Consider the following 16,196-nt stretch of genomic DNA (forward strand, 5'->3'; position numbering starts at 1 on the left):
TCTTTTCTTCAAACGCAACTTTTGAAAATCTGGTGCGATCGCAACTCGGCGTGAATCACTCTTGTACAAACATGTGCCCGTGAGGATTTGACTTTCTGATGATTCATATCAAACGATACGGTCGTGCTGAGCTTTCGACGGTGTCATTTATTGTTCTGTTGCAGCCGGAGAGGCAGTGACATTTATTCTATTAAAAAGAAAAAAAAAATAACAGGACATCACCATCAGAGCCACATCGAGTATCAATCCGGAGGAAAATTAGCAAACAAATTTATAAAGCAGGCAGCAACAGCAGTTCCCATGACAGGCCTGACTTTTTTGTTTGTTTGTTAGATAGATAGTTTGATTGTTTTTGCCACCGGCGACTGGTCTGCCTGGGAAACGTTAAACACTGTCAATTCTAGATGACTCTTGCTACCAGCTGCCGGCAACTGCACAGACTGCAAGAAAACACATATATTTTAAAGTTTGTGCATTTATATCAAAGCTACGTGTAAAGTTTCAAACAGTTTAGAGAGTATACAATGTCCTGGATGTCAGGCTAACACAAAAGATAATCATCTTAAGAAATGCTTGAAATCTATTGATAATGTGTATTAAAGTCAATTGACATGATTAATGCTTTTGTTAGATATTACTTTGTTTTAGAGTCGTCCATAAAAGCATCAGCAGTTTGTTTTTTTTAATAACGCTGTTTCACAAACCATACTTTCAGTGATACTAATTTATAATGTTCTCAGTTTATTACTTTTTCTTTTTCACGTTTAAAACCATGTAAACATTGATCCTCTTCCAGTAAATTGCCTTCTTTCTTTTCTTTTTTTTTTTCAGCTTTAAACTATGATATTGGCCATGATGACATATGCTCAATACTGCATCTAGATGTTGTTGCTTTAGGGCGTAAGCCTCGTATGATGGTAGACATGCTTGTTTTCACAGCAGATCACGGTGAAGTTGATGTAAAGGTGACAATAGACGATAAGATAACTGGTCAAATATAACGTGTCAGTCTGAAAGCACATGCACTGAAAACAGCAAAAATGCAAATGCAGGTATGCAAATGGAGCTACGCTGCTTCTCCTGAGTGGTTTGGAGAGCGACTGCATGCACACACACACACACACGCACACACACCGTCACATACAGTCAACCGTAGGTATTTTGCATGTGCACACTCTGTATTTGTTTGCTGTACTGGTTATATTGCTTGGTGAAATGGCCTGTGTGTTTTACAAAGGGGAAAAGTCATTATTAGTTGAGCTAAACACAGGTGGAGCAGCTGGATGACGTGTTTAAGTCATCTCAGAATATCCATCCACCCATTTTCCACCGCTTCATCCTCCACAGGGTGCTGTGCCAATCTCAGCTGACTTAGGGCGATAGGGGGGGTACACCCTGGACAGTTCGCCAGTACACCGCAGGGCCACACATAGAAACAAACAACCATCCACTCTCACACCTACGGTCATTTTACAGTGTCCAATTGACCTAAACTATATTGCATGTTTTTGGACAGTGAGCGGAAGCCGGGGGACCCGGAGAAAACCCACGCACACACGGGAGAACATGCAAACGGTTTAAATTTTGATGTGTGTTGCTCTGTTGTCAGCAGAGACAAATCAAAGCTGTTCATGAACCTCACGAGTCTGGTTGAAAGAACATAATGGATTATCACGTTTTCATGACTCAGCAGAGTTGCATCGTAATGTCTTCAGTGCGACTACGCCTCTCTGACACAAGTCATATTTGTTGTGTCGCTACCATGCGAGGAGCATTTCTCTTCTGATGTGTATACGTATATGTAGTATTATGGGCTACAGTACATACTATATACATACTATACTGTTTACTGTAGTACAACTGCATGTTTGACACAGATGGCAACAGTGAAATGTAAAATTCATGTCAAAACAGGAGAGTTGGAGTTCTTTAGAAATCTATATTCAAAAATGGAATGACAGCTTTTCAACTTTCTGATTTTCTATCTCAACTCATGAATGGATATTATCAAAACTACTCACTAATACCATGTGACATTGACACTTTTTCACTCCTCGCAAAGAAAAATACACCCGACTGACTGCTTCAGCTCTCTGTGAAAACATGATCCACTATAAAACCACACATTAAGACTACACGTGTGATGTTTGTGTTCACAGCGGCTCTGCTGAGGAAAGATGTACCGTACGTCTGATCAAGTGAGGAACGCGGGTATTGAGTTTCACTGCACTCCTCGTTCTTTCACTTCCATAAATCTTAGGGTAATGATTTCTTGGCCTAGGATTCCATTAGAGAGCTGAAGTGTTCCTAATGAGGTTTTGTACAAATAAAACCAGACATAAACTAAAATCCAGGGTAAAAATAAAGGCCTGCTCTAGGTGTATTAGATGCCAATCATCTAGAAATGACCAAACAAACACTACCTAAACTATGGAACAAGTATTATACTCAACAAAATCTCTTTGGTACGTTTATTGTTGCCTAACCATTTTCATTTTATGAGAAGGATGCCGGCAGAACAGACAGAAACTATAAACGGTCTTTAATTTACCTCCCCTGCCGTGGTCACAGCGGCGTTAAATGAATGGATTAAACTTAATAAAAGCGACAGCCAACAGCTAACACCTGCAGGTCACGCCAGCACATGAAACACGGCGTTTTAATCCTCCCTCAGCGAAAAGTGTTGTCTTTTCTTCATGTGAGATTAGAGGTTTGATAACATTATGCACATATGTCTCAATAGCTGCCCCACAACCCTTCCTATCAACCTACTGGGCAACCATTGAGGTCATTATCGCTGAATAAACAGATGGGCTCCATAGCAACAGGGGTGATTTTGTGGAACCCTAATTAATGTTACTGATAAAAACTCACAGCATTCCAATCCAAACGTCAATGACCACAGACATAAAAACAACGAAGCTGTAATTAAACCTTTGTTATATTGACATTGAAGAAAATTCTTTTGAGATACATACACTTATTGACTTATTTCTTAGCTCCGGGCCCTGATTTAAACCCTTAAAACCGTTGAGGTGTCCTTGAGCAAAATAGTGAACTTCTGCTGGGTAATTTCGCTTTGCAGTTTGCCTTTTGCCAGCGTGTTATGTGACCTTAATAAGCCTGTCAGCATGCCTGGGGTTACACACATTAACATGCAGATAAAACAAGGTGGATATTCTGCAATTCCAGCTCTTATAAGTCTTCTGGTCTCAGATAGTTGTTTCTATAAAAATAAAGCTATATAAGACAAACAAAATATCATTAAATTAATTGTTTGGTTAATCCAAATGTAGACAACCCCCAAAAAATGCAAGAATGTAAAGTGGCTGTTGCATTATACTGTATTTGGCGGAATAGATCGATAATATTCACGATAACCTTTCAACATAATGTCGATTGGGGCTGGGCGATATCTCGATATTTTAATATATATCGATATATTTCTAAACGAGATATAACACGGGACAATATCGCTTGTATCGATATAGTTCATTTTGCGTTAAAATGACAACACACACACACACACACTAAAATTGTAACATTATTGTATTTTTTAATTAATGACTGTATATTATTGAGCATTTTTATTTCAGTGACCTCTGACATTTGGCATGTGGCTTAAACTTATAATGGACTGTTCTAATGTGCTATAATGCTTTGGGGGAAACCCCAATTACATCACAGAAAAAATATCGAGATATATATCCAGTATCGCCATTCAGCTAACAAATATCGAGATTTTCAGTCCATAACGTCCAGCCCTAATGACGATCAAGTGATCCGAGAGAGAGAGAGAACTACACTTCTGCACTTATTCCAGGCCGTTTACTCCCTCACAATTCCAAATACAGATAGATTGATTATGAAAATAATCATTAGTTGCAGCCCAAATTATATTAAAACTACAATGTGTATGGCCTATAAATGTTACTGTGAGATTTTTAAATAAAAATGACACAGACTGTCGGATGAAATATGTCACACAGTTATTTTTTGCACTTTAAGATGGAGTTACCGTTTATTTTTCAACGTTCCTGTTTTGAGGACGATCTATATTTAACAGTCATATGAGTAATCTGGAGTGAGGCGTTCAGTGAGGAATAAAAATACTGTACGGTGCCAGCAGTGGTGCTGCTGCCGTTGGTGGACATGAACCTGGGTGACTCAGTGCTCTTACTCCTACTTACAGCTCAACAACATGTTTCCATTTCAACGGTCGTCATTTGGCAGCATGATTCACAGTGGCTCTAATAGTGTCCACAGAGAACTGAAGAGATGAAATTCAAGAATCAAACTGACGCAGAGCCGGAGGGAATACCTCGAGTGGAACGACGAGTTAATATGGATTTTTATTCAAGCCCATTCAACTAAATCAGTCAACTCAGACCATTTATTTGTTCGTCTGTGGTCACACTGTCCCTGTAGTCCATGTATATTCTTCTCTTTTATTATGGTTTTCCTACACTTCTTCATGAAACGTGACGTCGCGCACACACATCAAATTGACGTCGCTGATAAGAAAATCTTTCCATATTGACTTTTTTTGTTGAGTAAAACTGTGAACTCTCGACTTTCTACCATCTCTTTACTCTTTACCTTTATTGATTTTTCCTTCAACGTGGGCCTCTTAATTTTCCCTCGACAACACTGACACTGTCCAAATGAAAAAAAAGGTCAGCATTTGTTGATAACGTGTTGTATTTTTCGGACACGTCGACAATGGAAAAGCAAAGAATGACGCTGTGAAACAGAGGGAGGTTCACTCAGTTATTTCAGGGGCTTTTTCTTCCAAAATACCCTGCAGTGCAGTGTCATCATTAAATTTGCAGCCTCTTTCGTTTTGTTACATGTCGGAAATGTGATTCATTATAATTCATAATATTGAATTACATGTTTGCTAAGCTGTGGTATTTTCCAAGAATGTAGACACATGACAGTAAGGTTACTGCTCTCCTCTGCCCCGCTGAGTTACACGTAAACAGGTCAGCATGAACAGCATGAACATTAAATGTTACCTGAACCTAAGCCTTCTGCCGTGTTGACACAACACATCAAGCAACGAGACGTTCCCAAGGATACAGGTTCACGGCTGCAATTTGTGCACAGTTTCATCAACAGCCGAAACCGGTGCTGGTCAATGTCCACCGAGAGATAACTGATAACTGGTAACTGGTAACTGATAACTGATAACTGATAACTGATGATGGCGATGATCTCCGAGAAGACTCGCAGGTACACAGAGACTACACAGAGGTACCAGACACGACCACTCGTAATGAGCGCGGGTGTCACGATGGCAACCGTAAATCAAACATTGATAGAAAATGACGTCACAAAGGTGGTATCGAGGATGTAACCACGGTCGTAGCCTTTGTAGCACGACGACACGTCACTTCCTCCTGCTAAACCAAAACTGCTGCCAACTAATGGTAACCATGGCAACTGCTGTTTTGGGCGACACATCGACCCACATTGACCCACTCTCGATTCTCTCAAATCGTGGTGTGGAAATATTTTTGCGTTCCCCGTCAATTCTGGCAACAACATTAGCGCGTAAACTATGTTGTGCACGTGTAGCAAAGCACAGGACATCCCCGCATACGTCACAAGGACAGAGACGTAACTACGAAGACAACTCCGTGAACAACTCTTCTGTCCTCATTTGGAGCGAAACATCCTCAAAATTCAACTAGCACTATGGGCGTGTTTGTAGCATCAGACATGTGACCTTATTCAGTGGTGGAAATCCCTGGATTTAAACATTTAATTAAGGGGCCAGAACCATGCTACTGAATGCCAAGCAGGTCACATCTTACAATGAAGTGTTTTCCTCCATGTATGATAACGTTACAGGAGGTCAGAGGTCAGATTTAATGACCGTAACAACAAATTGCTGGACCTTCAGAGCAACACAGAGAATCTCTGTGACTTATCTTCTTTATACACTTAGATTCCAATTGACTGGTTATTGTTACATTCATATCATAATTATTATTATTGTTATTATTATTATCATTGATTACTATATATTAAGCCTAGACTAAATTAGACTAATACAGCGTCTCAAGTGGCGAGAAGAGGACAGGTTGGACCATCGGTCCCTCAAAGAGAAATTGACTCCTCTTGCACTCACTGGTCAATGTCAGTAACATTATACAACATAATCTCGTGGAAAGCAGGAATTATAATCAAACTGGCCGTACTTTCTGTCGTGACTCGGTTCCCAGATCAGTCATTAACTGACGGTCACGATGACACACGGTGCAGAATAATGCTGCGTGTCTCGACAACCTAGGTCTGTCAGATAATTGTGCTAAAAATGTGCAGTCAGACCTCGGCATCAGGCACATCTGTTCATCTGCTAGATGAACTCAAACACATACTCAACCAATCACATGACAGCAACTCACTCTAAAATGCAAGATTTTTAGGGCCAGTTAACGTCAGCAGCACTGCATTATTTCACCATTATTTTTTTTTCATTAAAATAATTGCAGTGTCTTTCAACTGGGAATGGTAAGAGAAAAAGAGTGAATTATGGAGTAAGCAGCAGATTTCAGGGAGAAAATGTGCCTTTTTGATGCCAGAGTCAGAGAAGAATCACAAACAATATCATCTGCACATCCATACTGGTAGCACAGGACCATTTATTGTTCCTGCTGTGCTCCAATAAAACAAAAAACGTGCTGAATGTTCTTGAATACATTTTTAGAAGAAAGGAGAATGAAAAATTTAACAATTTCTGGCAGGTATAATTAAAATATAAACTATTTCATGGACGTTATTCCTGTGTTTATTGTTCATGTTGTCTGCCATACCATGTGAACATATATGCATATGAATGAAGTAAAGATAGAAGGTTTGTAATGTCACCATGTCATCCTACATTACTTTCTCTCCACTCTTGTTTTCAAGCAAAAACACTGACAGTTAAACCAGAGTTTGGTTTACTTGACAGGGGGAAATGCGGTTTACCGTTTCATAGACGAGGGCCAGGACATGCGGGGTTTCCTCAGCCCGGGTCGCAGCTTCTCCAGAGTCCGGTTGCGGCACAGGTAGCGCTCGGTGTCCGAGTTGAAGCGCTGTTTGATGCGTATGTGAGTTCTGGGCTGTCGCCACAGATGTTTGGGCGGTTTGGCGAGTCCCGCTCCGTCTCTGTTCAGCGCGGCACACTCCATGTTTTTTGTTTTTTTTCCCTTTAACAGCACTTTGTTCGCTCTTCTTTCTTTTGTCTTCTTCTTGTTTTCTGAGTGGACGCGGTTTCAGCAAGCGTGGAAGTCCACGAGAGAGGAGGAAACTCTGCGCTTCACACGTTGTTAACGCACACAGAGAGAGACATAGTGGCGCACTGTTCACGCTGCTGCTGCTGCTGCTGACGTCCACGAGCTTCAACTCTCACTGACAGCAAACCACTCACGCTCTGAGCCTCTCTTCAATCCCACCTCCCTCTCCCCCCCCCCCCCCCCCCCCCCCCCCCTCTCTCTCTCTCTCTCTCAAGCCTTTATCATTGAACCAATGGGCTGAAGGAGGAATATGTGAATATTCTCAGTCACTAAAAAGTAGTTTATACCAATAAAAATATTTAAGCCCGAGCCTTTATGGGGCCCTAAGCTGAATTTGATTCATTCAGTGCTTGACTATTATTGATGCAAATGTCACACTATGAATTGCGTTAATTAAATGTGCATTATTTACACCGAATCTGTGTAGAGGGCAGTAAAATCACAAAAGAGGCCGAGTATTAATCTGCACATAGAGTAGATACTTTATTGATCCTGAGGGAAATTCAAGCATCCAGTAGCACTTTACAGCAGCAGTGTAGTAGGTTAGTCAGAAAGTTAACAGACAAACAAGGCCTAACTGTTAGTAGGAGAAATTTTAAAAATAGCCCAAACATTAACTAAATAAAAACATATATAATACATAAATATAATAGAATACAAAGTAGACTACAGAATAAAAACAAATAACTTAAGATAAACGCTATTTAGATATCTAAATATGTCTAAAGATATTGAGATTTCTGTAATTTGTTAAAACGTTTTTGGGGTTTTTTCTATACACACATTATTGGGGGCCCAAGCAGCAGCTTAGTTTGCTCATGCCTTGGCTCTGCAGGAGTCTACTCCTCTATTGTTACTGTCTGGGCAGCACACATTTGTCACTTCAATCAGCTGATCATACAGAAACCCTTCAGTTTTCACGAGAGTCTGACTGGACTTAGACAAACACGGAGCGCTAATGAGCGAAGGTAACTCTGACCTTACCCTGAGGACTAATGACACAATGTCACAGTCGTTACACACAAACCGACTGTTATCAGACTGTTATTTTTTTATGACGACTGAAAGACTGGGCATCACACATTTCATGACTGATCACAGACTACGTGGAGAGCGACAGTTTAAAGGATAAACAAACATTGCCATCGTTGTTTTGATATTCCCGCTACCTCCTGTTGTCTTTGTCTTCTGACGCTATTTCCTGTGTCCTACCAACTCTTTTTAATTTTTCATTGGCTATAATCCGTTGTCAGTCCTCACTACCCAAATGCGTCCAGAGTCGGCTCAGAAAATTCAAACATGTTTGATTGACTGCGACTGAGGTCGGGTCGGGTCCGTTTCCCCCTCACACACTACAACAGATTTCTGTGCCGAGCAGCCATGCCGACTGTCCCTAACTAGTGCTGACTGGAGCATACTCTGCCCAACTGTGAATCGTGGGTAAAATTGGATAAAAAATCTTGTAGTGTCTCTCCAGCTTTAGAGAGAGAAATAAACAAAGAAAGAAAGAGGGTTTCTGAAGTCACAAACAAGAGGAGTCTAGTCTTAATGGATTTCCACTTGATTGAACAACGATCAACCTGCCAAATACACCACACACACCAGAATAACAACACCCGCTGATGCATTCTAATGGATATGGGGACAGCAAAGAAAGACAACAGGTGGAGACACAGCAGCTCCATCTGTTTGACAAAAAAACAGCATGATTGTGCACTTCTCATCATTCTCCCCAAGTGTCAAAAGATATAACACATCAAAAATGTCGTCCCATATCCCTTTAGTCGAAAAAAAACCCAAACAATAAGAAAAAAATAAGAAAATCCTGCTGACAGTATGGGCAGAACACTGACAGTATGGGCTACTGTGGCGTCACAAGCACTAAGAGCACAGAGAATGACATGAAAATAAAAGTACTTACCAGGGACGCAACAATACCACTTTTCTGTGTGCGATACCGATATCACAAACTCGATACCGATATCAGTCATTTTAGACCATTTATGTATGACTCTGTTAAAAACACATTTGTGCTGAGTCATTCCAAAGACATCATTCTCCAACTGTGTAACAACTATTGTTCGCCCAAAAAAAGAAGAAACAAACAGCCTAAAGATGACTCAGCTAAAAGGCTTTTGCTGATTTCTATTTACATTTTTATAGTCCGTGCACAGTGAAGCATGCGATATATATATAGGATTTTTCGATCCAGTGATTTGGACCGATACTGATACCCATCCCTAGTATTTACAGTACACTATCAGTATTTATTTTGTAAGGGCCAAATGTAACCTACAAAGAGAGTTGAGGAGAGAAGAAACCCACAGAAAGAAAGCCTTACTTGGTCTGGACCTCTCTTCACGCTGCAGCCATGCTTGCCAATGACATTTCTCACTCAACATGTCATGTGCCAACCCGCTTAAACCCAATAAAGAAAAAGGCAAGAAGAGAGAAAGAAACAGCAGAGAGGGGAAAAAAAACAAACTGCGACACTAACCGGTGCTCGTCATGGCTGGCCAATGCTCTTCTGTACAGCACTTCGAGTTGATCCAACGGCACGCCGTGTGCCGTAGGCAGCCGCGTGTGCTCCTGGCACGAGTGTCTTCTCCTCAATGGAGGCAGCACCAGCGGGCCGGAGAAACGCCGTCGCACTGCCTGGTTAACCAGAGGGAGAGAATCCCGGCGACTCTGTGTCAAGAGAGAAGAGGAAAAAGATCAACACAACATAGTCGTGAACTAAAATAAAGGAAACAAGCTGATAACTGAATCAGCAGAATACACATCTACCTGGTTCAGTTTTGGAGGCTGAGACAAAATAGACTAAATATTATACTTCAGCCATATATTAAAAACACAAATAATACATGCTTTGTATTACTAGAATAGGGGGAGTATTTTTTCCCTTGAGTTGAGAAATATTTTCATTCTATTTTTTGTTACGTGCCCCCCAGTGACACTTGGTCCGAGGCTTGAAACTGCAACGCTAATACTGCACTTTTTAGACCCACTCGTAGGGGGATGGGACCTCATTCCCAGAATGTAAATAGTGTCCGCCATCTTTGCTAACAGGTACGCTAACAGGACCAAGTGTCACTGTTGGGCACGTAACAAAGAAAAGAATGACGATATGAAGATAAACACTGTGACAGGTGATTCACATGAACATAACAAAGAAAAGTGTGCACTCCATTATATAAGTAAGCGAATGATAACACAAATTGCTCAAACGTACATTAATAAAACATTCGCGATGGGTCTTTACTGTGCAGATGTTTTGAAATATCACCTAATGACCTACAATTACGACCACCGCGGTCGAAGCGTGTATATGTTCCGCACACATACGTGATTTAATAGTGCTGCCATGACAAACTGACTGATGAAATCATTTTGTTGTCTCAGTTGGTTCCACACAAATCAGCCTGTGTCATTACAGGGACATGTGGCAACCGTCCGATCTATCTGCCCCGTGGGCATTGCAGTCGTGGAGCATACACTTTTCACATCTGACACAACCAAAGTCATTTGTTTGATTTCACTTCTCTGAACATTCAAGTCTCGCTTTTTCTTTCTTTTCTTTTTTTTGCGTGTTCTTCTTGTAAATCCATTTAATACCCACTGATGCATTAGCGATGAGAAACAACAGGTGGAGACACTGCAGCTCCATCTGGTTGACAAACAACAGCATGGCAGTGTGCGCGTGTGTGTGTGTGTGTGTGTGTGTGTGTGTACATGTCTTACATAAGCTGTGTGGACTAATTGTCAAATAAACCGATCTTTGTGAGGACATTTTTAACAGGCCTTTTTAGGATTAAGTACTGGTTTTAGGGTTACGGTTAGAATTAAGTTTAGGTTAGAGTTAGGCATTCAGTTGTGATGGTTAAGGTTCGGCTAAATGGCTAGGTGTGTGTGTGTGTGTGTGTGGAGGTATGACCCGTGTTGTGGGGACCTAAATCTGTTTCCACAGGCGCACTTTTGGGAGTTCCTTATGGGGAAAAAAGCAAGTCCAGACGGTGTGTATGCGTGCATGTGTGCGTGTGATACTGAAGCAGCAACTTAAATTCCAAAATCCATGTCCATTTTGGCCAAGGCCCCAGCTTTATCGAGGAGTATGTGTTCAAGGAGTCACTGGCCCCTTGAGAACTGATGGATATTGATCTTCCAAGAAGGAATTTAATTTCCCTGATTGGTGCTGTAAAGCATTAAAAACTAAACATGCCTGACAGTCTCAGACAGTCTTTGTCCCCACCTGTGCTCCTGGACATGGACTTTTCCTTGTGAATCTAAAGATTTTGGGTTTTTTTGCCTGCTACAGCTGCTGGTCCCAGTTAGTATAAACAAAGGATTTCATGTCATGAATTGTAAATAATGCAGCAGAAAATGCAATTGTGGACTTGAAATTGCATGTAAAGGCTGGTTAATATATTATTATTTGATTTTTATTTAATTAATTGGCAAATGAAAAGTAAAAACACAGCAGTTCAGCCCATTTGTAGTAGGAAATCTAAGGTGATTATCTGTGATTTGTGTGGAGACACTCAAAGAATGTAAATCTGGTGTTGCATCCAAATTACTCTGTGATGAGATTATACTGTCCAACAATAGAGTGTGCAGATTTTCCACATATCCTGGCCTGCTGAGATTAGCAGTACAAATGGGCATCGAGTTGTGGCCAAGAAATAACTGTGAAGGCTCAGCTCATTGAGTGTGTTGAATAAGAGCTGACAACTCTACTCTATAGTATTCACTGTTTTTACATTATAATTTTTACATTAAACTGTAATTTAACCCCCTTTTGCTGCAGCTAACTCCGCACAAAGAGTTTGAAAATGCCAAAGATTTGCATCTGAAACGACAAATAGCATTACTACTTTACCATATACACTGGTTTTTACCTGAAGAAAAGTGGTTTATTTACACTTTAATTGGCAGATGTGGTTGACACTGTTGTCATCTTCTTAAAAATGTGTGATTGGTTGATCCAGAGAAAATGGACAATGGACATACTGTAATTCACATATTTTGTGTTTTGTTTAAGTAGCCTAAACACATAAATGTGCCCGGTTCTCCTATTGATAGTATTTTTAATTATTATTCATATTATTTACTAGAGTTTAGGCAAAGGCTTAAACATTTTAAGGAAAATTAAGTCTCACTCTGATCTTACAGCACATAGAGGAGATAGTAGAGTATTAAAAGTAACATCATAATGCTTTTCCTCCTTTACTTCAGATTCTCTTAAAGCCTAGAGCGAATCCTTTTCTATTCCTCACAGTTTTCAGGAGGGATAAGATGCTTTGTGAGTATTTTTTCAAGACTCAATCTTAACTGTGAGGGTAAAATCCAAACTAAAAACTGCTTGTGAATGAATACGACCCAGGCAAGTGTATGTTATTTTCTTTCTGTTGTGGCCACTATTAACACGTTTTATTCCTATGTTGTACTGTGTTCAGACAGAAACCAGATTACATAGAGTAATCAGATAATACCTAGTTTTTTATGCAACCAGTCAGTAATCAAATTTCTTCCCAACCCCAGTTTATGTGTGTGTGCGCGTACTTGTATGTGTTACCTCTTTCGGACCTTTTCTGGAGAGTTTTTTTTTTTTTTTTTTAATTTGTCACATTGCAAGTACAATTTTTTTCATTTAATTTTTTCATTTTCATTTAAAAGACGACCCAGTTAACCGAGTGCACACAAACAATTACAGTGTTTACATCCACACCTGTAAGAGGAAACTAACTTAATCTTACGCACTATGGAGGCTGTGAAGTTAGACTGGATTTACAAACTCTACATGTCAAAAAGTCCAAAAGCAAGACACTAAACCTCATTTCATAAAGTTTATTTTACTAAGTTGCATGAGAGCTCCACTACAATCTGAGAAATAGGTCAGTGACAAATGACAAACTTTACTACTTGTCTGTTAAAAGTTAAAACCGTTTTCTTCCCCACTGTATCTTCAGTACGTTGCTGATTTTTAAGCTTTTGCATTGATCATATTATTATTTATTTGTTCATTTGCTTCAACAGCCTCTGTCGCTCTCTCTTCTGAATAGACACAGTTTCCTCCAGCCAATCAGCAGCCAGCAGAGAGGAGGCAGCTGTCTGTGTTATCACCTGGCTGTGGTCCCCCCACCATGTCATACAGGAAGTGCTAATGAGATGGAGGCCGTGGGGCTGGTGTGTGATGAGGTGGGGGACGGTGGAGTCTCAGCAGGCCTCTGCTCTGCCTCTATAAAAACCGAGCGCGCTCGTCTCTGCCACACGTTTCTCCGTTAATCAAGAGCACTGAGCGGCAGTCAGTGACTCGCGCGATTTCAGACATCAGTGTCTGTCTCGTTTTCAACACGGTGGGACAGGAGGACACAGTGACACGCAAACGCATTCACACCAGCCCTTCTTAATCGAACCCTAGTTCGTTTGGGGAGGTGTGAATGTGCAACTCAACTCTGAGGCGCACCAAAAAAAGTGAACTCTGGTCAGCCTAAAAACGTAGGTCTCGGTCCGCTACAACACAGGGCATTGTGGGTAAACACAGCCAACATACACGCGTGGAGAAATAGCTGAGCCCATTGTTGCAGCATATATGTGACGTACGTTCACATAAAATAAAATAAAAAGTCCACGGATTAATTTTGACGCAGCTCCCTGTTTTGCTCTTATGTGGAGGAAACAGAAGTTGCCCTGCATTTGCCAGTAGATGAGTTGTGATGATAGTTTTCTTGTTTATTGTTTGTCTCGTCTTCTCCTTCAGTAATTCTTGATGGTTTCTCTCTCAGGCTTCCTCTCACAGTTCTAAAAAAATAACATCTCTGTACGTCTCTGTAGAGCTAGTAAAGCGGTTCAGTTTTGTTCAGTACATATTTTTTTTCGGGTTTCCATTAGGAATAGAACCAAAATAACTCGCCCCAAATCTTTGGAACCTTTCCATTGAGGTACCAGAGTAAAAATGGTACGGTACCGTCAGGGTGGTGGCTAGACTGGCATCGGGCACAGCCCACACCCTGCCTACCAAATAAAGACACCGTTCTCAGGATTTGACTCCCCCACAACCCTCATGTGGAGAATAAATCAGTAGACAATTAATTCATTTCTCCGTATTAATTTGTTGTCTTGGATTTAGTGATTTGGTGACTCATTTTCTCTCTCCCAATCTCGCGCCCTCTCCAATCTCATTTCTGCAAATTGGTTGATTAGTCATGTGAACGTGGCATCTGCACTCGCCTGCATCAATCAAAGCTCTTATGTCATTAAACAGAACCTTACAATGGGACTCACGGCTGATCCCCTTCTCGTCTTAATGCTCAGAAAACAAACAACATGGTACACTTGTACGTTCTCTGATACTGACACGATACAGTCTCAGAGGCTGTACCTCTTTAGACCTGTAGTCCTCATACGGCAGAACCTCACTTCTGAGGAAGTGGTTAAAGGTGGGGCTAAGATTTGAATTGTGGTTTAGGTTAGGGTTAAACATTAAGTCATTATGATTAAGGTGTAGATGTGAGATGTGTTGAGTGTGTACAGTGGGAGCTCAGACAGTATTTTGATGCTTTACAGAAAAGTTCAACACAGTAGGTATCCCACAATGCACTGCGCATCCATCTGCTGTATCCTCACACATATGTTTTCACACGAGTGCAGGAGGAACAGAGTTGACACTTTTTTATGGGAAAAAGGTGTCAAACACACACACACACACACACACACACACACACACACACACACCCACAGAGCGAGACACACAGAGAGACAGTGCATTTCATCAGGAGACACTGCTCCTTCATAAACTCATGAGACAAAACACAGCTGCTGCTGATTTCCTAATTGGCAAAATGAATAATAATTCTTCATAACGATGCTGGATAAACCAGCCCGCTGTGTGAGCGATGTGTGATTATGTGTGAATGTTCCCCATTAATGCAAAGCTGTAACATTTACCTAGGGTCTAAAGTGCATAATGACACCCAGGACCGCAAAGACAGTGATTGGCATTGGTCTATAAATAACCGGCATCTGTAGGTGTGCTGTGATTAACTCCACAGGCACACGGAAGCGCAATGTTTTCACGAAGGCTGAAATGTTCTAAAGAATACTCAAAATACCACGGAGGAAGACTGTGGGTGAGGGTGATGAATCAGAGAAGTCAAGAGGTGACTTCACCTTCGGGCATCTGATCTAACAGATGATGGTTTTTTTTTCTTCTCTTTTCACATTCAGTACTAATTTTAGACGCTAAAATTTTAAAGCCCACATAGACCGGAAGCTCCAATTAACGCTGCGTTTGTGTGTGTATCTGCGTCATTACCTCGTTTATGAAACCCTAAAGTTTCAGAACAAACAGTTCAGCCACTGCTGAGAAAATAGTGTTGTATTGTTTTCCTGGGCTCTGCGAAGCGGATCGGCACTTCCTTAAGTTGATGTCGTCATCAGAAATCCTCACCACTCCTCTCACCACCGTAGCGCCTCCTGGTGTGGGCACTAGTCCGGGCACATCCGGTTGCGTACATTCAACCGCAGAAGAAGAAAAACTACTCTCGTTGTAGCTGCTGAGATGCAGAGCATCCACCGTGCCAGAGGGGGAGCTGTGTATCTGAGAGCTGGCCTATCTATTACGTCACTTCCAGGTACCTGGCCAATCACAGGACAGTGGGAAAGCTCTCGTTGGCTGGCCAATCACAACACAGTCCACGTTCTGCAGGTGTGGTTTTGGTCTGAAACAGCGCGGCTGACGAGCGCGTCAGTGAGGAGATATTTTGATCGGCTCGTTTGCAGCGATGAGGACGTTTTTAACCGTGAAAACAAGTTAATATATGTAAGTAGACCTCCATAACTAACATATATGTGTGATACAAGCATTCGATGTCACCTTTAAGTGAGGATGCTCAAAAGTACTGACGTTCACTT

General features: G+C 41.1%; 1 protein-coding gene across 2 annotated transcripts in view; it reads right to left on the reverse strand.

The window, feature by feature from the left end:
• Window positions 1-16,196, reverse strand: part of LOC131466117 (cAMP-specific 3',5'-cyclic phosphodiesterase 4D-like) — a 93,717-nt gene that overhangs the window by 66,688 nt on the left and 10,833 nt on the right. The window contains exon 3 of one of the 2 annotated variants that reach the window (XM_058639268.1): window positions 9,784-9,974. In XM_058639268.1, the coding sequence (XP_058495251.1) occupies window positions 9,784-9,974 (191 nt within the window). Of the gene's footprint in view, window positions 1-6,978; window positions 7,382-9,783; window positions 9,975-16,196 lie in introns of those variants that run through there. The other variant, XM_058639270.1, reaches the window with a different exon arrangement.

This window comes from Solea solea, chromosome 9, assembly GCF_958295425.1.
Source record: "Solea solea chromosome 9, fSolSol10.1, whole genome shotgun sequence".
Taxonomy (NCBI): domain Eukaryota; kingdom Metazoa; phylum Chordata; class Actinopteri; order Pleuronectiformes; family Soleidae; genus Solea; species Solea solea.